This window comes from Citrus sinensis, chromosome 8 (assembly GCF_022201045.2).
Source record: "Citrus sinensis cultivar Valencia sweet orange chromosome 8, DVS_A1.0, whole genome shotgun sequence".
Classification (NCBI taxonomy): domain Eukaryota; kingdom Viridiplantae; phylum Streptophyta; class Magnoliopsida; order Sapindales; family Rutaceae; genus Citrus; species Citrus sinensis.
Genome location: NC_068563.1, coordinates 25,784,088 through 25,811,406, shown reverse-complemented (window position 1 = coordinate 25,811,406; position 27,319 = coordinate 25,784,088). Strand labels below are relative to the sequence as shown.

The 27,319-nt window shown below is 33.0% G+C and overlaps 2 protein-coding genes and 2 non-coding genes across 8 annotated transcripts in view; 2 read left to right on the top strand and 2 right to left on the bottom strand.

Moving 5' to 3' along the window:
- Window positions 1-6,644: 6,644 nt before the first annotated feature.
- On the top strand, window positions 6,645-6,716 carry TRNAG-UCC (transfer RNA glycine (anticodon UCC)). The gene has a single exon. It is a non-coding gene; the product is annotated as a tRNA-Gly (tRNA).
- Window positions 6,717-7,168: 452 nt separating this feature from the next.
- TRNAL-UAA (transfer RNA leucine (anticodon UAA)) lies at window positions 7,169-7,252 on the bottom strand. The gene has a single exon. It is a non-coding gene; the product is annotated as a tRNA-Leu (tRNA).
- A 1,019-nt stretch (window positions 7,253-8,271) lies between these two features.
- LOC102616318 (splicing factor U2af small subunit B-like) lies at window positions 8,272-11,306 on the top strand. 4 transcript variants are annotated; one of them, XM_006484910.4, is made up of 6 exons: window positions 8,272-8,663; window positions 8,944-9,030; window positions 9,118-9,199; window positions 9,381-9,507; window positions 9,637-10,084; window positions 11,035-11,306. In XM_006484910.4, the coding sequence occupies exons 1-5, from the start codon at window positions 8,427-8,429 to the stop codon at window positions 10,064-10,066; spliced, it is 963 nt and encodes a 320-aa protein (XP_006484973.1). In that variant the 5' UTR covers window positions 8,272-8,426; the 3' UTR covers window positions 10,067-10,084; window positions 11,035-11,306. The 4 variants fall into 4 exon arrangements, with proteins under 4 accessions (XP_006484973.1, XP_024956704.1, XP_006484971.1 ...); XM_025100936.2 differs by having other exon boundaries at window positions 10,959-11,306; XM_006484908.4 differs by having other exon boundaries at window positions 9,637-11,306.
- A 603-nt stretch (window positions 11,307-11,909) lies between these two features.
- Window positions 11,910-27,319, bottom strand: part of LOC102618548 (histone deacetylase HDT1-like) — a 36,706-nt gene continuing 21,296 nt past the window's right edge. The window contains exons 1-9 of one of the 2 annotated variants that reach the window (XM_006484916.4): window positions 14,576-14,742; window positions 13,887-13,957; window positions 13,553-13,775; window positions 13,401-13,475; window positions 13,104-13,267; window positions 12,927-13,016; window positions 12,738-12,819; window positions 12,256-12,373; window positions 11,910-12,168 (exon numbers count right to left, since the gene is read on the bottom strand). In XM_006484916.4, coding sequence (XP_006484979.1) covers window positions 12,108-12,168; window positions 12,256-12,373; window positions 12,738-12,819; window positions 12,927-13,016; window positions 13,104-13,267; window positions 13,401-13,475; window positions 13,553-13,775; window positions 13,887-13,957; window positions 14,576-14,588 — 897 coding nt within the window. In that variant the 5' untranslated portion in view covers window positions 14,589-14,742 and the 3' untranslated portion in view covers window positions 11,910-12,107. Of the gene's footprint in view, window positions 12,169-12,255; window positions 12,374-12,737; window positions 12,820-12,926; window positions 13,017-13,103; window positions 13,268-13,400; window positions 13,476-13,552; window positions 13,776-13,886; window positions 13,958-14,575; window positions 14,743-27,319 lie in introns of those variants that run through there. The other variant, XM_006484917.4, reaches the window with a different exon arrangement.

The window sequence follows — 27,319 nt, the reverse complement described above, 5'->3', positions numbered from 1 at the left end:
TAGTGATTATAATTGAATTGGATTAAAAAAATCAAGTTTAGGTTAAAAAAAGTTTAAAAATTTCACTAATTTATTAAAAAAAAAATTAAATTTCATGAACCAATTCATATAAAATTGAATCACCAAACGGAAGTTAGAAATCAAACCGAATTGAACCAAAATAATTTGGTTCGATTCCTAAGTTCGGTTCATAAATTGAACTGATTAGTCCATTTTGGTTCAATTTTTGGGCAAGATTGAATCTGACTGGTTTATGCCCACCCTAAATTAATCACCGTGATCGATAAATTAATGCTTTTGCTTTTTCTATGATGGATAAATTTTTCCTAGTAGTTCTTAAAGTTTGGGCTAATTATTCAGTTAGTCCATAAGAAATAAAAAAAAAAAAGTATATGAACTACAAAATATCGATAAAAATATATGAATTATTGTGAATTATGCATTTTGCGTCACAATTTTTTTTAATATATATATGCACAGCATGTCACACTTTTGTTTTTGTTTTTGTTTTTTTTTTAAGGGAACATGCCGTATTAAATTTCTTCATAAATCCTTGTGCATTAATTTTTGAAGAAAATGGCAAAAAAATCTAACAGTAATACAATGATAATAAAAATAACTATAAAATTATATAGTATTATTTTTTAATTAATTTTTTACTTTATACTATAAAACCATATAATTTTACTTTTTTTTTTGTTACCATTAAATCAAACCCTTCAATTCAAATATCATCACTCGATTCTTAGAACAGTTAGTTTGGCATTTTGTAATGCCATGGCGGCTCTTATTCTTTGTAGATTTTCGTTGAAGCCAAACGAAGCATATATAATTCGAGGGCTGATTTGACAGATTACTGCCCCATTTGTTGGGCTAATATAAGGTCCGAACGGCAACACATATGGACCAATTATTTTCTTATCTATAATATTTTATACAAAAGCTGCCACGCACTTTGCTTTTTATTTTTTATTTTTTGTTACCTCACTGTGGATAACTCGTTTGCATGTGTGGCTTCTAATTAATTTGGCTTAACTTCATGCCTTCACTGCTTAATTGAATTCATCTTAATTAATTTCTCTTGGCTTATTATACCAAATTTCTAGTTGACCTGCAATCTAATTTAGTGCATATGATTTTCATCTCAATTGATGTATGACAAATGACGTGACAAAATTTTCATATTTCACATAACTATTTATCACGTAATATTCTACAATGAATTTCTACATGTAATGGAATGATGGACCCTCAACTTCCAATTCAATCGCGCAATCTTTAAAATAAATTAATATCCAACTTGCGTAGAAATTACCATTTCATGTTAATGTCTCTTATTGTGAAGTTTGAAATCTTAATAGAAGATTACTTTTTTCTTCTCTCTCTCTCTTCTATTTTTTTTATGGTAGTTTAGAAGCCTATCAAAACTGTTAAGAAGGAGAGATAGGGATTGAAAATCCCTAGTTGCAAGGCAACATTCAAGTCCACAAAAGAGACATAGTGATCAGCTCATTTATTCTTTACTAAAGCATTAAGATTGAGAAATGAATGGAGGAAGTTGGCCAAATTCTGAATTGAAAACTATTGAACCGCCGAAAAGTTGACGAAAATAGAATAAAGTCCCTTATTAGTGCCCTAACATTAGTAACAAACGTTACAGATAGCAAAGATATTATAAGTTTTTTATCATATAAATAGTAAATCAAATCAATATAATTTATAAATTACATAAATTAATATTTATTAAATATTTTAGTATTATAATTTTTCTCGACAGTTGCTTAACCTCAATACTAAACAGTATGTATAGATTTTTTAAATTCTAAATATTAGTAAAATAATCAAATATTAAATAATAGTTTGGTGAAAGAGATATTGAAAGCATCTTTTGATATCATGTGTCTCTCACATGCTTATGGGAACAAACAGACGGAAGACAATTATTTGAGGGAGTATAATTGGTTGGTTGAGCTGTCTTCTCATATTTTGTTTTTGAGCCACCAATTAATTTTGGAATTATATGCATCTTTGTTGTTGTTGTTGTTGTTTTTTTTTTTTTTCTAGCTTTCGTTCTTACTTAAAGACCCATCAAATCTAACGTTGATGCATCGGGTTCTCTCTCTCACTGCCCGTATTCTGGGAACCCAAAGGCCCCATGCTTCTTAAACATGGAGTATTCTCAATCTCATCATCCTTTGTTTTGTAATACTCCACACAGAATCTTGATTCTATTATTTCTATGATTTCATAGTTAGGGTTCTGTTAGAACCATAATCAGATAACTTTCGATATAGCACAGCTCTTACAATTGAGCTCATAATAGATTTAATTTACTTTAATGTAATTTTAATGGAAATGAACTTACACCATGCACTTGGGGAATCATATCCAAGTCGCGAAAGAATTTTAGAATATATAAGAAATAATACAATTAGTGAATCCATATATGCCTTGTATAATTAAATTTGATTTTTTAAAATAAATGCACACATATTATAATATTATTTATTTATTGTATGATTAACGTATCACTTCTGTTATATTTTAGAATTTGTTCGGTAAGAGAAACAAACCATAAGCCAATGATGTTAAGTATTATTACATCTTAAATTGAGCGCTAGGGAGTCTCAAGCTTGAATCAGGCTATTGCAAGATCTAAATTAGTTAGCTCGTGTAAGAAATAAGAATATAATGATGCTTACACTAAGATGAAGATCTCTTTTTTGCCACTAAAAATATATAAATAATAACATATTAGAAAATAAGATTATAGAATTTTTCATATAAAAAATAACGAAGCATTCATTAACTAGGATGGCTTAATAGCTAGTTCCATGATTTATAAAAATTTAACAGAATTTCATTCCCAAATACGCACGCACTCCAGATAAACAGATGAACTGCAAGTTAAGGGTTTGTGGGCTTAGGCCTCATTTATCACTTTTATTGGGCTTTCATCAGAACAAAGCTGTGCGACAGTACCTTGTATCGGGATATTATTATTTTTAAAATAATTATGATTTATTTAATATAATTTCAGAAATAATAATATAGATAAAATTTATTCATAAATTTGATTTGAATATTTCATAGTTGTTAATAATAATATAACTTTATAAAAAATCTTATGATTTGGACCGAGGTTTAATTTGATAGATTAAAATAATTAGTCATAAGGATATTTCAGGGTCTCATAAAAATCAAGCCACTGTTATATGGCAGAAGATTCTCAAAATATTCTCTCAATTGAAACTTTTTTCACACTACCCTTGATGCCCTCAACTCACCTATTTATAGGGCAAGCCAAGCCCAAAATATTAAATTTGGTTGGTTTTAAAAAAATAATTTATTTCGTGTTTATCAAAATTGGTGTGCTTAAAAATAATAATAATTTGATAAAATCAAATTATTTTAATATAAATAATTTGCTTTGTCGAAATTGGTTGGCAGTATTTTATTGCCACCATTTGACCATGTTTAGGCTGTAAGAATAGGCACTGCCTCTAAATGTCTTGAACAACTACTCTTACTAAATTACACATTTTCTTTACATGTTTTTTATCCGACAATGGCTGGCGCGAACTCTAAAAATCATGTAACACATCTTGTACTTGATCCTTATGTGTTGAATTGAGTTATTTTCCATAATATCAATTTTTAGGTAATAACAATCCCATTATCAAACTCCTACTGCTAGTTGATTTATAATGCAGGTGAATGCTCATTTTAGAGGCTTAACCGGTGAAAACCTAACCTTAATTAAGGAAAGCATGTACTTGCTAAATACTAAAAAAACCTTAGCCCTTAGCTCTTCGTATAAGATTTGTGAATATCACGAGAATCTCGAATCTACATTGTAAAAGAATTGATATGTTGTTACCTTTTAAAGATAAATTATTAAAGATTTTCAGGTATCCTTGGCCTTTAAACAATCAATTTTAACGTGAATGAGCTACAATGTGTATTAAATAGTTTATCGTTATTATTTTTTACTTGGTAGGTTCTATAGTGTAGGCAAGTATGAAAGATTCACTATACAAGTGGCTAAGCATATGGGCTTTGTTAAAGCCTTTAAATTTACCAAAAAATTGGGTTTCTCCAGTCGAGTGAGCTTTTTTACATCCCAAAAATTCTTATAACACTCATTTTAAATTTTATTTCTTCAAATACTTCAATTTGATTATAAAATATTATCCATGTATTAAAATCAACTATTTAGCTATAAAATTTTACTCTAAAAAGAATGTTTCTTTTAAGTTTTTATTCATAAAATTCGTAGAATCTTTAAATTATTTTTTATATTAATAATTTTTATCTTCATAATTCTAAATTCTTATAGTTTTTTTAAATAAATGTTTTTCTAATTAATTTTAAAATATAAATATAAATTATGAAATTGGATAGGATGGGTGTAATTTTTTTTAAAGAATATTTTATTTAAGTCTTTAAATGAATTTCTACAGAAAATAAAAAATAAATTATTTCATCTTTAGTTATTTAAGTAATTTTTATTAAAAATGGGTTTTATAACGAATTTTAAAGGGTGTCAAAAGCCCTATTCTCTGGACTACCCTGTATTAAGAGTAGTGATATGAGTCCTTCTGTTGGCACACCTCTAAATTTCTCAAGAAACCCATTTTCTTGCCCCAAATTAATTGACAAATGCAAGGTTTCTTCTTCCACTCCTAGTAAACTCTGTCCCTCCAGCTTTATTTGTCTTAATGTGAAGTTTGAAATCTTAACAAAAGAAAAAGAAAGTTAATTGTTTCCTCTTCCTACTAATTTTTACAAAAGTTACTTGTTATTATAGTTAACAAACTTGTTTAGCGAATAAATAAGAGAATGCCACGTGTCCAGGGAATGAGCAAAGTAACATAAGAAATCGTCAAGGAGAAGCTAGCTTACCCCAGGTATACCGCTAGATGATTGAAATGGTACGCGAGATACACCATATAAAGGCAAAAAGGTTAGAGAAAATAACCAAGAATGTCAATGCTTAGGGAGTTATTATTGCCCAAAAAAGAATGAGTAAATCTTTTGGACAAAATAAAGAATCAGTTAAAAAAATATTTTGTTGAAAAAAAAGGGATAGTAGGTTACCACGCCTATAAAAAAAGACAAAAAAAAGGAGCCTGGTAGGGTAGTTGGGACCACTCATCCTATAATGTCACACTTACACCTATTAAGCAGCCTTTGTAGAGACATGCAGCCTTTGTAGAGACATGTAGGACCACTGCCTACATCTAACACATGTATGTGTGGACAAACCATGAAAATGACCTCAAACTTATTCTCCAAGCATACTCCAAAAGACAGAAATAGTTATGAGCAAAAAGACATAAATTTCCTTGTCATAGTAGCAAAGAATGCCAACGAAAATGGACCAGGTAGTAAGATAGCCAAGGACCCAAGGGTACTGCATAAAAAGATGCTTAAGTTCTATTTTTCTCACTCATCACAAAAAATGCACACACAAAAGGATTGAGGCCTTTTTCAGCCTCCAACCACCATTGTTAATACAAGTTTTGTTTTTAAAAACTTTTGTTTGTGTCTTTTCTTCGCTCCAAAATCTTATTAAAACAAAGCCTATTAAAGTTGTAAGAGGGAGAGATTTGGGATTGACACTGTGTAGTTGCAACGCAACTTTCGAGTCCATAAAAGAGACATACTGATAAACTTTTCTCAATCTTAATGCTACAACATAGAATAAATAAACTTTGTGATTTCCCGACTCAGTGTAGGGGAGCATCGCGTGTTGTTTCAACGTTCAAATCCATTACATTAAAGTCCATGATAGCAATTAGCATTTTATTAAATTTTGATTTTATTATAGGATCGACTGTAAGGCTCGCCGAGCTTAGCCCATGCATCGGCGGGGTTGCGAACCCAATGGCCCGTGCTTCTGACTTCTAAAACGTGGGGTCTCAATCTCAGCCCTTTGTTTTGTAAATATTCCCCAGCATCTATATTCTATATTTCTATGCTTATTAAATTCTTATTAAGTTCTCTATTTAAGTTTTCATTTTAAATGACACAGCATTCGTTATTTTTGTAAGTTATTAAAATTTAACAAAACTCCATTCAAAAGATAAATAAAAATCATATGAATTTTTTTGGAATAAAGTAAATATACTCAAGAAGTATATTGCTTATGTAAAGGATTTGGGGGCAAAGGCCTTGGATCGTTTCCACATTAAATTGGGGTTAGTCAGAATAAAGTTGTGTGCATGACAAGCCTCGATGGCATTGCTGCATTCGTTACTGAAAGTTACTGAAAAACGAGGGAAATTTAAAGCAGTAAGAAGCAGATATTGATTGTTTGTAAATACATTTTTTTTTTTGGGAACAATAGTTTGTAGAATTTAAAGGTGGGTTAATAATAAAAATTATTTTTGAGCGTTGTGAGGGAACAAATATAATAAATAGAATATGCTTTTACTAGTTGAGGACAATTTTGGAGGTTAAAGGGTGTATCCAATACAAAAAATTAATTTTTAGATTTTATTAAATGGATATGTAGACCTTTATTTGCAGCCAACATTTATTCACCACTCATAATAAAAGCTCTAGTTTTAATTTTAGGTTGAATTTTGAGCGTTCTTTTTTTCTGTCTTAAAGTTTAGCAAAATTAAACAGGACACCCAGCGTTTGTAGTCCAACGGTTAGGATAATTGCCTTCCAAGCAATAGACCCGGGTTCGACTCCCGGCAAACGCATTTGTTTTATTCCTTTCAAAATTATGGCGGACTCTTAAGATATTTGAGATTGTTTTTGGAGATTAAAAATGATTTTGAGAATTTAAAAATTTATTTTTGATAAAATCATTCAATTTTATAGTACATTTTTAAAAATATAAAAAGGAATAACTTTTTAAAATCTTATTTTAAGGATCTATTTTATATCTCATATAATTTAATATTTGTTCTAAAAATCTTAAATTATTCACATTCAATTAGAAAATAAAATTATTAAACTTAAAAAAATTATTATTATTACTAATTATATTGAGATAACAAACTTAATTATCAATTATTATTTATACACAATAAAAAAATTATATATAAATAATTTTAAAGGAAACGGGATAACTATTTCTAATTCTAAAGGGGACAGGTTTGATGTATATGAAAAACATATGCGGCGAAGTGAAATTAAGTTAATTCACCCCTGGTGGCTGTGGGGTTCGAACCCACGCGCACTTAATGTGCAGAAGATCTTAAGTCTTCCCCCTTAACCTCTCGGGCAAACCACCATGCATTGACCAAATGTTCTAGTCAATATATTAACCTTTTGAAGAAAAATTTACTTTTTAAGAAAATAATTTATTAAGTTTTTTTTTTCATTTTAAATATTGGCCTACCTTCTAAATTTTTATGATATGGGTTCATAATTTAGGACTTCGTTATGTTGTAACTGTGGTACCGTGCTACAGTTACAATCAACCATCGGATCCACTTGAATGGAGGGTGTAATAGTGGATCTAATGGCTGGTTGCAACTGTGGTACGGTACCACAGTTGCAACATAGCCGGACCCCATAATTTATACAGATTCTTTTGAATACACTTTCATCTTTTTTTTTTTTTGAGAAGAAGCTTTCGTCTAAATTAATATTGAACTTCCAAACCATACTAATTTTTATTAGGAAAATTATCATTTTACTATCAAAGTTATTCTGACATATCATATCAGTACCATGATTTGCCGAAAAGTGCATTTTACTACCAAATATTTGTGCCGTTATCAATTCACTACTATTCCATTAAAAAAATGTTAATGTTTAACAGAAATTGAATTGAAAGTTAATTTTACCCCTTAAATAATAATTTTACCTGTTGTAATTTAAGCATCATATGTCAGAATAATTTTGGTAGTAAAATGATAATTCCCCTAAAAATTTGGTAGTAAAATGATAATTTATCTATCAAATTAATAGACAATTTTACTCTTATAATTAGAAATATCTTTGATACCCTTATGACATTAGTAAATTTTTAACGTTTTTAATGGTATAATAGTGAATTGATAATGACGCAAATATTTAATAATAAAATACACTTTTCGACAAACCATAATACTGACATGATATGTCAGAATAACTTTGGTAGTAAATGATAATATCCCTTTTTATTATCATCTCTCCCATATTCATATTTTAAAAAATAAGGATATAATATAAAAGGTCAGGGATTTCAATGATAATTTCTTTTAAAAAAATATTTTCTCGCAGGGACGAAGCGTCTAGAACTATTAGATCCTCGAAACAGCTTCTCTTAAATTAGCATCACAACTCTTAAAGCACTTTCCTCTTCATAGCGGAGAAGCCAAAACCACTGCTCCCTTCTTTTCACTACATTCCTCCAAACCCCACGTAAAAAAACGCTGTCGTATTTGTGAATTTGGAGAGATTATATTTCGAAGCCTGCGATGGCGGAGCACTTGGCGTCGATTTTCGGGACCGAGAAAGACAGGGTAAACTGTCCGTTTTACTTCAAGATCGGCGCGTGCAGACACGGCGACCGATGCTCGCGTCTCCACACGAAGCCGAGTGTCAGCCCCACGCTCTTGCTTTCGAACATGTATCAGCGGCTCGATATGATCACCCCCGGCGTCGACGCGCAGGGCAACCCGCTTGACCCGCGCAAGATCCAAGAACACTTTGAGGTATTATCGCCGTAATTAAATTTTGAAAATTAAATAATTAACGTGGAGTTAAAATTTAGTGCTTGTAATTATCTGGAGGTAAATATTTGTTTAAAAATTAGTTAGGTTCGTTATATCGTTGGCTGGATTCTCTCGATGGATGCTTTTAGTGATTTATTTGTTAGCTTTTTGGAATGATTTTATGAATATAGTTATTTTTTTTTCAAAAAAAATAAATTATGAGCTTTGCTTCTCTTAATTGTCATCATGACATGTAAGCGTTTTTCATATGAAATGGTAGGATTTTTATGAAGATTTGTTTGAGGAACTGAACAAATATGGTGAAATTGAGAGCCTGAACGTCTGTGACAACCTAGCTGATCATATGGCAAGCTTGTCTTCTTCCTCCCTTTTTGGTCTATTTTCTCAGTAACCTCTTATTTTGTATGTAACATTTAATCAAATCTTTATGCAGGTCGGTAATGTTTATGTGCAGTTTAGGGAGGAAGAACAAGCTGCCAGAGCACTTAAAAGTCTAAGTGGGAGATTTTATGCTGGTAAGACTTCCATCTTCTGATTTTTTTAATTTCTTGGTGTTGTGTGAGATATTAAAGAATAAGTTACGCTTTGAGTTTGACCGATGATGTTGTAATTGGTCAATGTTTGTTAATGTGGTGAATGCTTTGCCTCGTTTCTTTTATATTTTTCTTACTTTGGTATGACCATCAATAATGATAGGGCGTCCTATTATTGTTGACTTCTCTCCTGTAACGGACTTTAGAGAAGCTACCTGTAGACAATATGAGGAGAATACATGCAATCGTGGTGGGTACTGCAATTTTATGCACCTAAAAAGGATTAGCAGGTAACAGCAAAAACATTTCTTATTGGTTTTTTCATGCTAGCAGGAAAAATGGTTTGGAATGATATGAGCTGAAATATATATATATATATATTTTAAATCCAATCTCCATTTTATTTTCATTGTTGTTAGGGATTTGAGGCGCCAGCTATTTGGTAGATATAGACGAAGACATAGCCGTAGCAGAAGCAGAAGTCCTTACAGGCAGCGCAGCCATGAAGACCGCTCTCACAGTGGGAACGGTAGAAGGTATGATGACAGGGACAAGTATTATGAAAGTCGAAGCAGGAGGCACAGGAGCACAAGCCCTAGCCACCGAAGAGGGAGAAGTAGAAGCCCTGGTGGACGGCGGTATCACAGCCCTGTCAGGGAAGGCAGTGAGGAGAGACGTGCCAAAATTGAGCAGTGGAACAGGGAAAGGGAACAGCAAGAAGAAGCTTATAAAGGAAATACAGATGGTGGCAACAATGACCAGGGAATCAACAATGATGGGCTTATGCAAAATGGTAACGGATATCATAGTTATAAGCAGCAACCGGAGCAAGGAGGCAATGAATACTGATTCTTTCTCTAGTATCCGGTTCGTTTTCTCTCTTCTGTATGTTGTATGGTTAGGATACTTGGCTTTCTTCTTTAATCAATTTACATTTCGGTGGAGATTGCCCATTCAATAAATATAGTTTACAGCCATTTTCAACTATGCAGGTCAAATTCTGTGATGTGGCATGTGAATTAGGTGTAGGTGTGTGTGTTTTTGGTCTTTCTAACTGGTTCAAAACTGCTTGAATTGTGTGCTTGACTGCATGTTGGCTTTGCAAAATGCATTGATTTCCACTGTTATACATCAATGGAATATAACATAGAACAGACTCTACATTTCCATCATCTCAAGTTTTCTATGCTAGCTGCCAGTTTTATTTTCTTTCTTGGGTTATCCTTACCAAAGTCTGTGAAAACTTTAAATGAACAGATTGAGATTATTTCAGTAGCTATTTGAATTTTCTGTTAATTGACCAACTTTATTACTGTTATTATTTTTGTTTTCACTTTTTCGAAATAGTCATACCAGAGTTCGTAGGTATTAATTTCTTCACCTTTAATAGTAAAGGGAATTAGTAGCAATTGGACATTTCATAAAATGCAGAACATTGGCCTGTCTATTTTTTTCTCGAGTGGGTTTCTAGTTATGATATTTGTTGCTAGTGCAATTTGTGTGTGGAAATCTGTTGTGCTTTTAGAGTGTGTGTTTGTTTGCATGTGTTTTTGTATGAATTTTGCAGTCAGGGACTCTGTGACTGCTGCACATCCAGAGTAGCAAATGCTGAAAATTTCATGCTTCTGAGTTGGGTTTTGTTTTCTTCACACTTACCTCTTTTTGTTTTTTCCCCTCTCTCCCCTCTCTCTAAATCATAAATGAAAATTAGCACTGTTCTTACACATTGTGAGTTTTGCAGGTTCAGGTACCCTGCGTCTAAGGAACCAGCTGTTTTTCTTTCTTTAATTGCAGCTTATGATGAAATTTGTTTACAGGTTTGCTGGTGCAGTATCAGATGTTCGAAGATGGTTTCTTGCACATGTTATGGGAGGGCATCTTCGGACTTCCTGAGTTACTTTTGCAACCTGAACATCAGTGTCGTGTTTCCTTGGTGTTGCTAGGGTTTTGGTTGTATCTCTCAAGCTATAACTTACGGCAGCAATAACTTTGTTTGTTCTTCTCTTTCCCTTGTAATTGATAAATGTCCTTGGATTGTGGAAAACATTGGTGAGAAATGCTCTTAAATTGTTGAAAATCTATTCTATTATCAGCACTCTTGTGATCGGTAAATTTTTTCACTCCAATTTGAGCCTTCATCATTCTTATGCTTGATAATTATCATATAAGTTGATTTTTTAGAGCCTATGTGAATTCCAAACATGTTGAGAAGTAATTCTCACATAAGTTGATTTTTTTGAGTCTATATGAATTCCAAACATGACCCAAATCTGAAGAGGCAAATGCAAAACTTTTGCACCTGCATAGGACCCACAACCTCGCTTATCGTCGTTTATAAAATACTTTAAAGGATTATGATTCATAACCTGCGATTTGTTCTGCAAGTTTATCAGAAAGTGAAAAGTATATTGCCAATTGATAACACGAATGTTTGCAATTGTGTAGTGCGAAAGTCACTTAAATTTTCCTCAATTATATTAAAAATCACTAATTTACTAAATACTCGATGTTAAATCCACATTAACAGCCCAAATCAGCTAAGCTAGATAAAGCTTATTTGACAATCCAAACTCAAACATGTACCAAGACCTTGCGGTTACCGCCCATCTTTCGAATGAAAATGTAACATAAGAGCTCAGAAAGACGAACAAAGATAAGGTATATAGCATCATCACACATTTGACATTAGAAATCAAGAGAAAGCAAGTTTAAATATAAATTCACTAAAAGCAAGACATCCATAACAATAGTAGAAAGCGCTGCAGTACTAGCTCATTCACTTTCTGTCAAAAGCCTAACATAAACATTAACACATAGCTCTCCATATGTGCTCGCAAAAATAAACATGCCACAGCAACCGGCAGCAGAGCATGTTATAACATGAACCCCTCTATTTTGCAGAATGCTTAGCCTTTGTATGAGACTGTAGAGCATTCTCGGAGTTAAATGTCCTGTTCATATACATGCATACAGCAAGTCAGTCAAACAGATATAACAGTTTTATAAGTTTCAATTCAAAGCACTGTCAAGGAACATACTTGCTGCAGGATGAACATGAGACTTGTCCCCCAGATTTCGGAGTCTGTGCCTTCGCATTAGGTGTTTTTACACCCTTTGACGGATGAGGAGTAGCAACATGAACTCCCTTCTTACCATCTATACAAGAAAAATCAAGTTTGTCAACACAGTAATAAAGAATCTCAGTGAATGCTTCTGGAAAGCAAGAAAAACAGCAACTCAAATATGGCCACAGCAAATTATGTCCTAAATGAAGGGAAATTATGAGTTTGCCATAGGAATCAAAGAACATCATTTCAAACTCCATCATAATCCAACAGAATTAAAAACTGCAAAAAATTATAAAGTACAGGACCATCACAGGAAAAGCATGATATCTATGACATATATAACAAACAACAGAAGATGCCAATGTCACCACAACCCATCCAATCCATTTCAAGCGATAAACAAACAGTAATAACCATTTGCAAAAAGAAACATCATGTAGCTAGAAAATTACCAGACATGGGAGTTTTTGCCTTCTTTGCAGGAGCGGGAGTTTTTGTTGCAGATTCAGTGGGTCTCTTCTTCCCTACTTCAGGCTTTAAAAAAGAATACAACAAATTCATGTCAAGACAGAAGCAGGCTTATATTTCCAAAATCTGAAGATCAAAGAGCCTTAAATGTTAACCATAGTGCATGCATCTACCTTCTTAGGTGTCTCCTCATCTTCATCTGAGTCTTCATCATCTTCTGAATCATCCTCATCGTCATCGTCAGAATCATCCTCACCAGAAATCTAGTCAAGTAAAAAAATGCCATTAAATTTTCTGAGAACAAGGGATACTGATTAAAAGACATTTCACACCAAGAAAGTGATAGTTACCGCATCAGAATCATCTCCATCAACCATCTCATCATCTGAATCATCTGATTCATCGTCACCATCTTCTTCAGGTTTCACATCCTTAATTGGCTTTGCAGGCTTAGCAGCCAGGTTAGCCTTGGGAGTAGCCACCTTTGCTTTCTCAGCCTTTTGCCCAGCTTTTCCTGAAAAAAAAAAATAGTTAGCCAGAAACAATCAACAAAACATTCACATATACAATTGATAACATAAAGTAAATAGATATATATATATATCTAAAAATCATTCTGTGCAAGAAAGCATAGAAACAGCATTTACCGTTCTCTGCTACAGCAGTAATGGAAGGAAGCTCCTCTTGCTCTTCTTCATCAGAGTCCCCCATATCAAATTCATCTGTGAATATAAACATTTTCAGTAAAACTTAAGCAATCAAGGAAAAAAGCAAACATTCTAGTAGTCACAAGACTCACCTGAACTATCCATAGGCAAAGGGGTCTGGTAACCACAAAAGTAGATACTCCCGTTCTTCCAGTTGTGAGAAAGCTCAAACTCTTTCTCAAAAACTAGATCAAAAGATAATTGAGGGATATTATCAGGGATAAGTGTTCCAAGGACAAGCTTCTTGTCACCAAACTTCACAAAGAGGGGGACAGAATCGTGTCCTTTCTCTTTCTTTGACTCACCAAGTGATGCCTGCACAAGAAGCAGGGTTCAATACATCTCGCAAAATAAACAAACAACTATCAATTGCTTTAAAGCATATTTTCAACTCAACAATAACAAAACTACAAAAAGTTTTAAAACCTGTGAAAGATGGATGATATTGTCAAAGTTAGGTTTCACTTTAAGAGGCTGCCCAGCCTTAACTTCAACACCTAGAACAACAAAAAGAAAAGACAACCCATTGTCAGTGTATGCATTATCATCACAGAAGCTTATGCTAAATGACTAAATAATGCTATTGCTAAGTGGATTGGCAAACTTGAATAAATAGCAGCACAATGCTACAAGAACAACTTTGAAGACAATCTCTATCGAGAACCTAAGAAAAAATTTGAATCTAGTCAAAAGCAAAATGCAGCAAAACAAAAACATTAAAGAAAACAAAGACAATAAACAGACAAAGAAATCCACCAATATCGAAACCACAAGTTCAATAACTTTAACCAGAACTTATTACATAGCACAGGCTTAGTGTTCGTATTTAATGAAAATAATGAAACATAAACCCCTTATAAGCAACTAATAATCAAACTAACAAATGAGCAGAGGTGATGCGTCTTTACTGTGTCTAGTAAAACTTGTAACTAAAAAAAAAAAGAAAAAAGAAAAATCTTTTTGAGATATTTTATGGATCCAAACATAACAACACACATATACAAAACACACACTTAATATAAACAAGAAGACAAAAATCACGAAAATAGAAACAGAGACAACAAAATACAAGCTAAAGAAAAACAAAAAAGAGAAGGTGAGTGAGTGAAGCTTACCCCAAAACTCCATCGAAGATAACTGACGGGATACGTGTGTTAGAGTGAAGAGAGTAAGATAGAGAAAGCTAGGGTTTTAGCGAGAGTTAACGAAAGAGGCGTAAGCAAGAGGGCTTTGGAGGGAATTTATAAGGACCCTGCCGCCGATTTTTGCGATCTTTAGGGTTTTTGCTTTTTCCCTATTCCTTTTTTGTTTTTTACCCTTCATAAGTTTAGGGTTTCTCGTTTAGTGGGCCTGGGCTTGTTTTGGGCTAAATTTGTAGAAATCATGGGGTCTTCTCATTGGGGTTTTGGCAAACGAGTGGTGTTATTGGCACCCCTTTGTAATCCTCATTAAACCCCTTCTAAAGGTATTTTTTTTTTTAAAATGCACTTAATTTCTTCATAATTTTTTTTTCTCTTTTATCTTTATCATTCTATCTCGTCTTCTCAGTAGCTGAGTTCCTCTTTCTTCTTGCATCATCGGCTCTCTCAGGTGACAAATTTATATTTTAATATAAGTAGGGTTAAAAATTCTCATTTGAATCTCTAATGTGCCTGAGTTTCTCTATAATCATCGTCTTTGTTGCTTGTTTTCTTTAAAAAATAAACCCCTATATGGTTTCTTTATTTAATTTCTCAAAATTTTAAAATAGTTTAAGGGTCTTCACTCTCCTAAATAAGAAAATATTTAGTTGATCAATAAAATTAAGGAAATTAACCCAGCTTGTGTAAGAGTCAAAACTAAATTTCAGAGAAAGTCATTGAAATCCTTCTATGTGAATCATCATGACCCCAAACTCTTGATTTCCTTATTCTTATGGGAATGCTAAAGGAATAACGATTTTGAAAATAAATATGATTATGAGAAGAAATATGCAAGATTAAGGATTAGCAAGCCTTTTGCTATTATTATTTTTTTCATATACAAGTTTCATAGTTAAGGAAAGAAATATCTAATGGGAATAGTTTTTGTAGTGGGAGAAAGATTGTGGGTACGTTTGTAATTGAGATTAGACAGTTATAACTTAAAAGTTACAGCACTAAAGTGTTTAGTAAACACTAATTGTTATACCTTGAAAGCTATGTTGATATGATTTTTCACTTGTATAATGAAAAATCTATTATATTTTTAATAATTTCATCCAAATTATTATTTAAAATTTATATTTATTATATATTACTAACTTTTATTTCATAGTTATAATTTTTTTTCCACAGCAGCTGTACCTTAAAAGGTACAACACCTCAATCCCAAACGAACCCTGAATGTGTAAACAGTAAGAATTTATTTTTAATTAAGGGTAAAAAAATAAAAATAGATTAAAAAATGGAGTTTTACAGGAGTTATACAGGGGTGCCAGTAGCACCACTTTGTAAAATTGTAATGACAAATTTCAACCCTATTCGACGGCATGGATTCGAGTATGTTCGTTGACCCTTCACTTTCCTCTCTTGATAAAAAATTGGGTAGAGGTAGCCATCTCTACTGCTAGTTTGTGGGTAAGGCAGGCCCTCTAATATTTGTAAGATCAAAAATCTAAACTTGTCATAATAGAACTAATCTAAATTAGTTCTAGCAGATGTCTGTTGTAAATATCACTATACCTATGATTATATGTGCTGCACTTCTCAAATCCCAATAAATATCCTAATTTATACAAGAGTCATCTTACAGTGCAGGGTTGTATTTTATACAACCGCTACCAAAAACTTGAACAACCGGTATTTTACCGGTTGTTCGTTAAATAATTTTTAAAATTTTTTTAATGCTTAAAAAAATTATAAAATGAAAAAAATCATGAAATTTTTAAATCATAAGATAAACATTAATTAAATGAGAAAAATATTTAAAATTTTTTTAAACATAATTAAATGTTAAACAATTATAAAATAATAATATTCTAATTCTTTTGGTTAAATATCAATTTAATAGGTGGATGTTTCAAGTTTATTATGCATGTCCCAAAATTTTGGTTAGTCTTTCTCATTTATTGGTTCATTTATTTCAACTTTTTAGTCCACTAGTTTTGTGTTTAATTTTCCTACTAAATTTGTTAAATACTAATATTTTGGGTTAAATTACAAATAAATTTCAGTTCTCACAGGACGAGTTCTTAATTTTGGTTAAACTTTTTTCCTTATTGGTACATGATTTTCAACTAACAATTTTACTAATTTTGTGTTGATTGTTCTCATTATCTAGATAAGATGCAATTATTTGGGTCAAGTACCAAATTACTTTGTAGCATTTAATTTCTGGTTGGATTTGCATCAAATTTTGGTTAAACTTTCTGAATTATACGTTAATATATTTCAAGTTTTCAGTCCATTAGTTTTGCATTTATTGTTTTTACTAAAATCGTTAAAAATCAATACTTTTAATTAAATTCCAAGTAAATTTTATTTCTTGTCGGATTAGTTCTTGGTTTTGGTTAAACTTTCTCTATTATGGGTTCATGTATTTCAACTAATAATTCCAGTAATTTTGTGTTGAATGTTCTTATTATTTAGATAAGATTCTAATAATTTGGGTTAGAAACCAATTTTACTTTGTAAAATTTTATTTTTGGTTGGATTGATTCCTGATTTTGGTTAATCTTTCGTAACTATAGGTTTATATGTTTCAATTTTTTAGTCCACTAGTTTTGTGCTTAGTGTTCTCACTGAAATCATTAAACACCAATATTTTAGGTTAAATTCAAGTATATTTCATTTCTCGTTGAATAATTTTCTTGGTTTTGGTTGAACTTTCTCCTATAAGGGTTCATATATTTCAACTAATAATTCCACTAGTTTTGTGTTAAGTGTTCCTATTATCTAGTTAAGATTTCAATAGTATGGGTTAAATACTAAAGTTACTTATAAATTTTTATTTTTGGTTGGATTAGTCCCCAATTTTGGTTAATCTTTCTCAATTATAGGTTTATATGTTTCAACTTTTCATTCCACGAGTTTTTAGTTTAATATTCCTATTAAATTCATTAAGTATTAATATTTTGGGTTAAATTACAAGTAAATTTCATTTCTTATTGGATGAGCCCCTACTTTTAGTTAAACTTTCTCCCTTATTGGTACATGACTTTCAACTAATGATGGCTGAGGGGTCGTGTTGGCACAAAATCGGCCCACTCGAGTTTGTGGGCCGTGTCCACTTTTTTTATAAGGGCCCGACACGGCCCACGGCATGAGAAAGATTAACCAAAATTGGGGACTAATCCAACCAAAAATAAAAATTTATAAGTAACTTTAGTATTTAACCCATACTATTAAAATCTTAACTAGATAATAGGAACACTTAACACAAAACTAGTAGAATTATTAGTTGAAATATATGAACCCTTATAGGAAAAAAAAGAAAAAAAATAGAGGAACCCTTAACGTGCTATTTTAGGCACGTTAGACATGTGGGTTTAAAGAAAAAAAAAGATTGGTGAGCTTTTTTTGGGCACGGCCCACGGCATGAGCTTACATGCCTAACGTGTTTTTTTCAACCACACGTGCCTGACGTGTTTTTTTAAGCTCACCAGCCTAATAATAATAATAATAATAATAATAATAATAATAATTTCATAGATCATAGTAATGATTAATGAAAAATAAAATTACAATCCTACAATAACAATTACACCTAATTTTATTTGAACTACTAATATTATAATTGCACTTGAACTCCATTGAACAAAAATGCAAATTTTAATTTATCATAAAAATATTTTGTTCATAATTTTATTTTTTTTGTGCATAAATATGAAAAATATTTCATTCACAAATGAAACATATCTCCATTAACTATTCACTAAGTTATGATTTCATAAATCAAATATTAATGTCGCAAAATTTTTTATTTATCATTTATAAAATCGTGAAATTTATTTATCCATTTAATAAATTGTAAATATAAAAATTAGAATATTTATTTAAACTAGAACTTAAATTAATTTTTAAAAGCCTATACTAAAAAAAATATATTAAAAAATTTAATTGCAAGATATTTGTAAATTCATGATATTTTATATTTATTTTTCATTAAAAAATTTTATTTTGATATATTTTGGCCCACGTGCTATTGATGGCTCATGAGCCGCGTGCTTAGCCCACCAATGAAGCGTGCTTATTACGTGCCTATTCACGTGCCGTGCTTTGGCCCATCTCTAATTGTGCCGTACTTTTAAGGCCCGACACGACCCATATGCATGTTGTGCCATGCCTCGTGCCCTACTGAAACGTACTCGTGTCGTGCCGTGCTGTAGGACATGCGCCGTGCCTCGTGCCGTCCGGCCCATTAGCCATCTCTACTTTCGCAAATCGACGAACAAATGAGAAATTCACTTCTCCTATAGACAGAGTTAATGCCAGAAGCTCCTCAATAATGAGACCAAAGTCATTAGGGCCTGAAAAACCCTCAGTCAAAGTTTGAAAAACTTGAAGGTAATCCATCTCAACAACAACACATGGGAACTGTAATTTTTTTAACCAGCTAAGAGCCTCCCGAATGCCAAAAGCTTCTGCCTCTCTTGCACTGAACGTTCCAGGTCTGCCAACACACCTTGCTGCCAAAAAACAGCCATCTGAGTTACGAAGAACACAACCCAGCCCAAACCTTCTCTGTAATTCAAAAATGGCTGCATCTACATTGCACTTAACCCAGCCAAACTTAGGTCTTTCCCAGCTCACAACCCCATGAGCCAACCTATGCACATCATCATCAACATAATACACTTGCTTTTTGGCTATTTGCCATTGATATAGAAACTGCCCAGCAGAATTTAAAACCTGTTGGACAAAGCCAAACTTGTCGTTCCAGATTATGTCATTTCGATGGATCTATATTCGCCAGCAAATCATCATAGCTATATTGCAATCCTCCCTGCGGCAGCGAGTAAAAATATGCTCAAGCCACCCCAAAAAAGAAGCACAATAGCCAACAAAACCAACAGGAGAAGAAAACCAACATGACTTAGCAAAACTGCATTCTATCAATGCGTGCAGGACAAACTCCTCATTAGCACTACACACAGCACAAGTAGATGTAATCTCCACTCTTCTAGAGATTAAGTTAACTGCAGTAGGCAACATATTCTTTGTAGCCTGCCCTCCAAATAAAATTCTTAACCTCGCTAGGAATATTCAATCTCCACAGTTTCCGCCACACACCAGCAAATAAATTATGTGCAATAGGATTTAATAATTTGTAACAGCTCCTCACCGTATAGCAACCGCGAGGATCGGCCATCCAGTACCATAAATCATTATCCTGTCGGGAGCTAAGGGGAATTTGTAAAATCAACTCATTATCCCTTATATTAAAGATATCCGATACAACATCATAATCCAAAATCTGTTGATTAGGCACCATTAAACCACTTACAGGAGCTGCAGCAAGCTCCTCAGTGAGAGTTGTAGAAACAAACCCATCATTGATATCAGGAAGCCAATGATCATTGCCGATGGAGATATTATGCCAATTACCAACCTGCAGTCTACAACCATGCACCACCACATCCTTAAAAGCTAAAATAGAACGCCACACAAAGCTGGGGTTGTGCCTCAAAGATGCTTGAAGAACAAATTTTCGAGGATAATAACAAGCTTTAAGAACTTTAGCCATAAGCGAATCAAGGTGGGTTAATAAGTTCCAAATTTGTTTTCCTAGCATCGCAATATTGAACGAGTGAATCTGTTTAAAACCAAGACTTCCACTCCCCTTTGGGTTGCACAAATGCTTCCATTTCATCCAATTAATTCCTTCCCCCCTGGTGATTTGTTGCACCACTAATACGAGTTCATCATCCCCTCCAAATCTCTACACAACTTCTTTGGCAACAGATAAAGACCCATAGCATAATTAGGCATTGTTAAGGCAACCATCTTCAATAAGATCTCCTTTCCAGCTCGAGATAACATATTCGAACTCCAGCCTTGAACTCTCTGCCAGACCCTATCCCGAATATATTGGAACACCTCTTTTTTCTTCCTGCCAATGTAAGATGGGAGTCCAAGATATGCTCCATGATTAGTGGTAGCATAAACCTCCAGACGTTCGCACAACTGTTGAATATTGGAATCAAACATATTAACACTAAACGAAATTGATGACTTGTTAAAGTTAACCACCTGGCCAGAGGCTTGAGCATACACTGTCAACAAATTCTTAATTAACAAAACTTCATTGTATGTTGCCTTAAAGAAAAGAAAACTATCATAAAAAAAACAAATGAGATACCGTGGGAGCCCTTCTTGCAACTCGAACCCCATGTAGCAAGCCAAGTCTTTCATGTCTTCTAATCAAAGCACTTAAGCCTTCCGCACAAAGAATAAATAAGCACGAAGATAATGTATCTCCTTGGCGGAGACCTCCACAAGGAACAATTGGCCCAACTTCTTTACCCTCTCGGATCACACAATAGCGGACTGTAGACACGCAAAGCATAATCAAGTTCACCCATTTGACATCAAACCCCAATTTGAGCATCATCGCTTGAAGGAAATTCCACTCCATCCTGTCGTATGCCTTGGACATATCGATTTTCAGAGCAGCAACTCCATGCTTTCCTTGCCTCTTCCGCTTTAGGAAATGCATGATTTCGGCTGAGAGTATTATACTATCCGTGATGGCTCTGCCCGGGACAAAGGCACTTTGAGAATATGAGATAATCAAATCAAGAACTGGTTTCATACGGTTAACTAGCATTTTAGATATAATTTTATAAAGCACATTACATAATGCAATTGGCCTCATATCTGATACAAGTTCTGGCTTTGGTTTCTTCGGAATCAACACAATAGACGTGTCATTCAAGCCCGCTGGTGTTGTGAAAAATTTTAATATACTCATAAGCGCACAAATGTAGAAATAGAATAGTAGTAACGAGGTCGATCCCACATAAATTGTTATAAATTGAAAAGTCTAATTTAAATATAAAATTAACATTAATTCTAACCTAGTTGAGCAAATTGAGTTTTAAGAAAAATTAAACTAAGAAAATAATTAAAACAAAGGAGAATTCAATAAGATAAAAACTACCAAGGTTTCATAATCCACCACTATTCAACTAGTAATTATCTAATAATTAATTAATCCCCAATTTTAGAGTGACAACTCGAAATCAATCTATGTCATCTCATGAATATAACAATTAAGCTCAATTAAATTTAATCTAATGTAGGTTCTTTTTCTGCTTAATAGTATGATATCTAAGTATTCTATGTGAACATATTGAATAACAAAGAGTCAAAGTTTTCCTAAGCACTCTATGTAAACAATTTAATGAAAAACATAAAATCAAAGAGAATCATGTATAAACTTTATAAATCCAAGCATAGATTTAATCGAACATTAATCCTAACAATCAACAATGCATGACAAAATTGATGAAAAGATTTTAATAACATCCAATTAATCATGTGAAATAAAAACCATAATCATCAAAAAATATACATAGGGAATTAAATAAAAATAAAAATTATTTCATTGAATATGGTTTCATCCTTAACCCCAGTATAAGAAAATTAACTAGACATACTTGAATTGGGAGCAACAAAATAAATAAATTCAGCCATGGGAAGCCGAATTGCTGCTGCTATTTTTCTCCTCTGCCTGAATTGCGTCTGCATTCTTTCTTCCTCTATAGCGACTGCTCCCTTCTACAAAAGCCAAAAGCTTGCTTTTATATTATTCAAAGTGGGCCACCGTCCTTTTAATTCTAAAGCCAAAAGGCTTGGGCTTTTCCTTGATTTGCTCTCACACGTGATCACCCTTAGAATTGCTTTAGGATTCATTTTCCAATTATGAAAGCCTAGTGCGGGTCGCTTTAAATTGCTTTCCAAATATTACAATGCCATACACGTGCAACTTAACTAAGCTAAAGCCAATGTTATGCTTAAATTCTTCTTTACGTGCTGGATCAATTAATTTACTAGCTTTGGTTTCCTCGGCTTCACTTCCACATGCGTGTATGTCTAATTGTTTCTGAAATCAATTAATTAACGCTTCTGAAATTGAGCTCCCTTATGTCCTTTTTTATCCATAATCTCCAATTAATCCCCTATTCAATAAAATAATTTAATTAATTAAAAATAACAAATAAAAATAACTAGCAATTATATAATAAATGGTAAAATATGTATATAAATTATGCACATCAGCTGGAAAGGAACACTCATTAATAAATTGAAGGCAAGCCAAACTAACATCCTCACCAACAATGTGCTAGAACCTTTGGTAAAATGCTGAATTCATACCATCTAGACCAGGAGACTTGTCAGGATGCATATCAAAGAGTGCTTCCTTAACTTCCGTGGCAGAAAATGGTTGCAACAACATCGAGTTCTGCTCATTTGTAACTCGAGTTTCCACACATTGAATAACCTCTACACTATTACTCCCATCATATTGAAATAGGCTTTGAAAGTAATCAACAATTAGATCATCAACCTCATCCGATTTGGTACACCAAACCCCTTGCTTGTTTCGAAGGTTCCCAAAAGAGTTCTGTCTTTTCCGCGTTGAAGCAGAGGCATGAAAAAAACGAGTATTCTTGTCCCCTTTTTTCGGCCAAATCGATTTTGCTCACTGCTTCCAAAACACTTCATTCGCTGTGTAACAGCTCATTATAGCGATTTCTTGCCTTTGTGAACTCAGCCACACCCTCACAATCATGATGGCCCCTTAACACAGCCAATTGCTTTCTACACTCCAGCATACACTTATGAAAATCTCGGGCTAAATGACCTCCCCACTCCATCAATGCAGACCCACAAATCATAATTTTTTGCTAAATTGAGCTACTAGTAGGAGAAAACCAGTTGTCTCGAACAACATCACAACAATCAGCTTCACGCAACCAAACGTTTTCAAAATAAAATCTTTTTTGTCTCGAAGAAGGTACTTTCATATTAGGATCCAAAAGAATGAGAAGATTATCTGAGCAAGTAGATTCCAAGCTGTAGACTTTTACCTTACTGAATTACTTAAGACATGCCTCCAATGCAAATGCAGCCATTCTTCAACCCAATTATCAATTCCTCTACCTCTTTCTCAAGTAAACTGATAACCCATTACCCCAAGATCAAACAAATGGCAGTCAGCAATAGCGGTCTGGAATCACACCAGCTTCTAATTTGGGTGCGTAATTCTCCCCCGCTTCTTAGTGGTCGCCAGTAAGTCATTAAAATCGCCAATGCAGACCCACGACAGAGAAGAAGAGATAGAGAGTAACCGAAGCAAGTCCCACGATTCTCGGCGCCGGCTGGACTCAGGATAGCCATAGAATCCGGTCAACCTCGACTTTCCCAACCCATGCACTTCAACCTCAGAATCAATGAAATTATTCGCAAACTTTAAGATATCAACATTGCTAGGAGCTTTCCACAATAGTGTGAGACCACCACTTCGGCCCACTCTCTCAACCACAAAAAGCCCATCGTAGCCCAATTGAATTTTAATCCTCTCTAACTTACTTTTACTACATAAAGTCTCAATAAGAAAAATGAACGAAGGTTTCTTGCTACTAATCAAATCTGCAAGCATCCAAACTGTCCGTGGTTGGCCAAGCCCACGACAATTCCAGCTCAAGGTACTCATTGCTTTCAGTGAGCCTGGATTACAGGTCCTACTGCTGGTCCATTTTTTGACACCACTTGATTTTCCGCAAATTGAGTTGATTCTTCCCTAACATTACCCACATTAATTAGGAGCCCATCCTGTGATCTCCTCCTTTTAGCCTCATTGACTATAAACCCAATTTCCATTTCTTCCACAGATTCCTTGTCCCCGCTAATATGAGCTGGCTCCTCTGTTGACTTGCCTTTGAAATTATTCCCCTTTAGATTCTTCTCACCACTATCCTTAAACGGTACCATGATCCTCATATTTTTGCCAACAAACATGGTACTTGACACGACAACTCCGGATATGGTGGCATTAGCCGAATCAATAGTCATGGCAACTGCTTGATTCATGGAGTTTCCATCTTCACATGCTGACTGTTTTGGCGACATCGATCGCAGCCACCGCTCACAAGAATTCATTATAGCTCTCCTACTCAGAGCTTTCAACCAATGTCCATAAGGCTTCTCTATGCCACCATTCGGGAAGTCATACACCTTTGGACATTGTTTTTTAGTATGTCCCAGTAACCCACATATGAAACAGAAAATATTCAGCCGCTCATATTTGAAATCAATTCAAACCCAGTCACCTCATTCTTTCTTCATCTTCATTCTTTTTTTTAAGAGGTTTTCGCACATCGATAGTCACGTAGATTCTCATGTGTTTCTCCAAATGCCCATCAAATTATTCTCATCATATTCCACAAAAATGCCTATGTAGTTTCCAATGTCTTTTAAAATTTTCTCCGACATGAAACCGATGGGTGGATTATATACTTGAATCCAAAATGAGGTGAAGAAGAGTGGGATATTTTGTGGTTGCTCATTCTCTTCCAATCGTTTAATAAGTAAAATGTGTTGATCGAATGTCCAAGGGCCCGATTCCACCACCCGTTTAACATCAATCTCATGAAAGAATTGAAATAGAAAAAGCGTGGGGAATAAATCTCTGATACAAACCCCCTTACCAGGATGCCACAATAAAGTCATGGTATGTTTCATAGCAGCAAAATTAATCACTTTACCTGTGAGGAAACAACCGACCAAACAGAAGCGGGAATTAATTCTCCCCTTACCCTCATTCACCTCCTCATCAGCTGCCACAATTAAGCCACTTTCCTCCTCCTCCTCAATAGATATATTCGCAGCCCCTCTATTGATATCATGCTCCAATATGTCGTCAATAGTAGCCATCGTGAGAATGAAAAAGAAAAGAAGAATAGGAACCAGATGCGAAAAAGTCACAAAGAACTTGTCATACAGACAAGACAATTAAACTTGTCCTAGAGAAAAGAAAAATAAGTTGTATCATAGGTCTCGATAGACAACTCATTAGGTTAATATAGATCAGATTGTGAAGTTTACAATTCATTGTGAAGTTTGCAAATTCAATCATTATGGTGCCTTATCAGAACGAGAATTTTTGGGATTATGGTGCGACATTAAACTGCTCATAATAGGTAATCACATGCCGAAGAATAAAAAGATAATTTGTTCAATCTTTGTATCTAGTGAATTGAATATTCTTATTATATATGTGAGATTTTAATAAATTAGGTTAGATATCAAATTTACTTTTATAAAATAGGTTAGATACCAAATTTACTTTTATATTTAGTTAGATTAGTCCCATATTTTAGTTAAACTTCCTCACATATGGGTTCAAATGTTTAGTTAATTAGTTTACTACTTTTGTGTTTTAAGTTCTTCTTATTTCAGTAAATATCAACTTACTATAATATATTAAAAATTCATTATTGTAACCCCTATTCAATTTTCTATAAACTACAATCAACATTGTAAGGTACAAAAATTAGGAACTTACCTAATCTAATTTTGTTGGAACATTTTTTTTTTCTCTTTTTGATCTTCTTGACTTCTTGAGATTTCTTAAACTCAACTTATTTATACTTAATCTTTTGATCATTATAGACATGTCTATTTTATTATTTCAAATTAATTGTACTCATTTTCTTTCCGAAATAAATTCTTTGATTTCTCATCACATCAACCAAAATTTCATTTTTAACAATTGCATATGCAATTTGCACAGCTCAAATTTTTATTTTTCAAATGTTTATGATAATGCAAATTATTTATTTATTATATGATTTTCCCAGTAACAATGAAAATTAATTTTATATTGAAATTTTAAGATTTACAAATTAGTATTTATTTTAAATCCAATTCGGGTGAGTCATCATTTAATTTGTCTTTAATTAATGATTTAAGCACAGTAAATGCAATTCAAAGGGAACACTATTTTGTGAAAAACAAAACACATTAGGAAATCAATGCAATCAAGAAAAAAAAAGAAAACATATTAAAACATTAATTATCATGAAAACATGGGAGTTTACATGATCAATTTCCCAAATCTTGAGGGTGTAGATATCCCTTTTCCCTAAATTATTTAATTCTAGGTGTTGCACTAAAATTATAGTTGTCTAGTTACATTGTTAATTTAGTTAAGGGTACAATACAATGTCAACAACAACTATTTTCATAAAACCTAACAAAATTACGCTTTATATTATTAAAATTTTATTTTTTATAAAATTGTCCCTTGTTGACTTGAACGAATGGTTTTCAATTGAGGTCAAAAAAATAAAATTAGATTATACACACTTTAGAAAAACACATTCAGTTAGACTACATATGTAAACATTATTAAAACTTTTATTATCATAAAAAAAATATCGTATGCACTATACACACATCTCATAAAAATATATAATATCGTAAAAATATCATAAGTTGAATTTAGTTTAATCCTAGTAATAATGACTATAATAACAGTTGTTAACAATATGAAAAAATGAAGATTATCTCCTATTGTTTAGAGAAATTAAAATCCCTCTCGTGTTTTGAAATAGATCCAAATTCCCCTGCAGTTATAACAATGTTAGCTTTATGTATCATTGCACTATTCTACACATAGTCTTGATGTTAGCCATAAAATTTAAATATTTTTAGAATATAAATAAAGTGAAATGACTTATATAGCCCTAATGATTAAACAAATTTAATAATAAATTATAAATTATGGAGAAAAATTACTTCACACACACACACACACACACACAGTGGTCATATACCCAAATGTTATTCCAATTTAAATGGGTAATTTACAACTATTAGGAATATTTATGA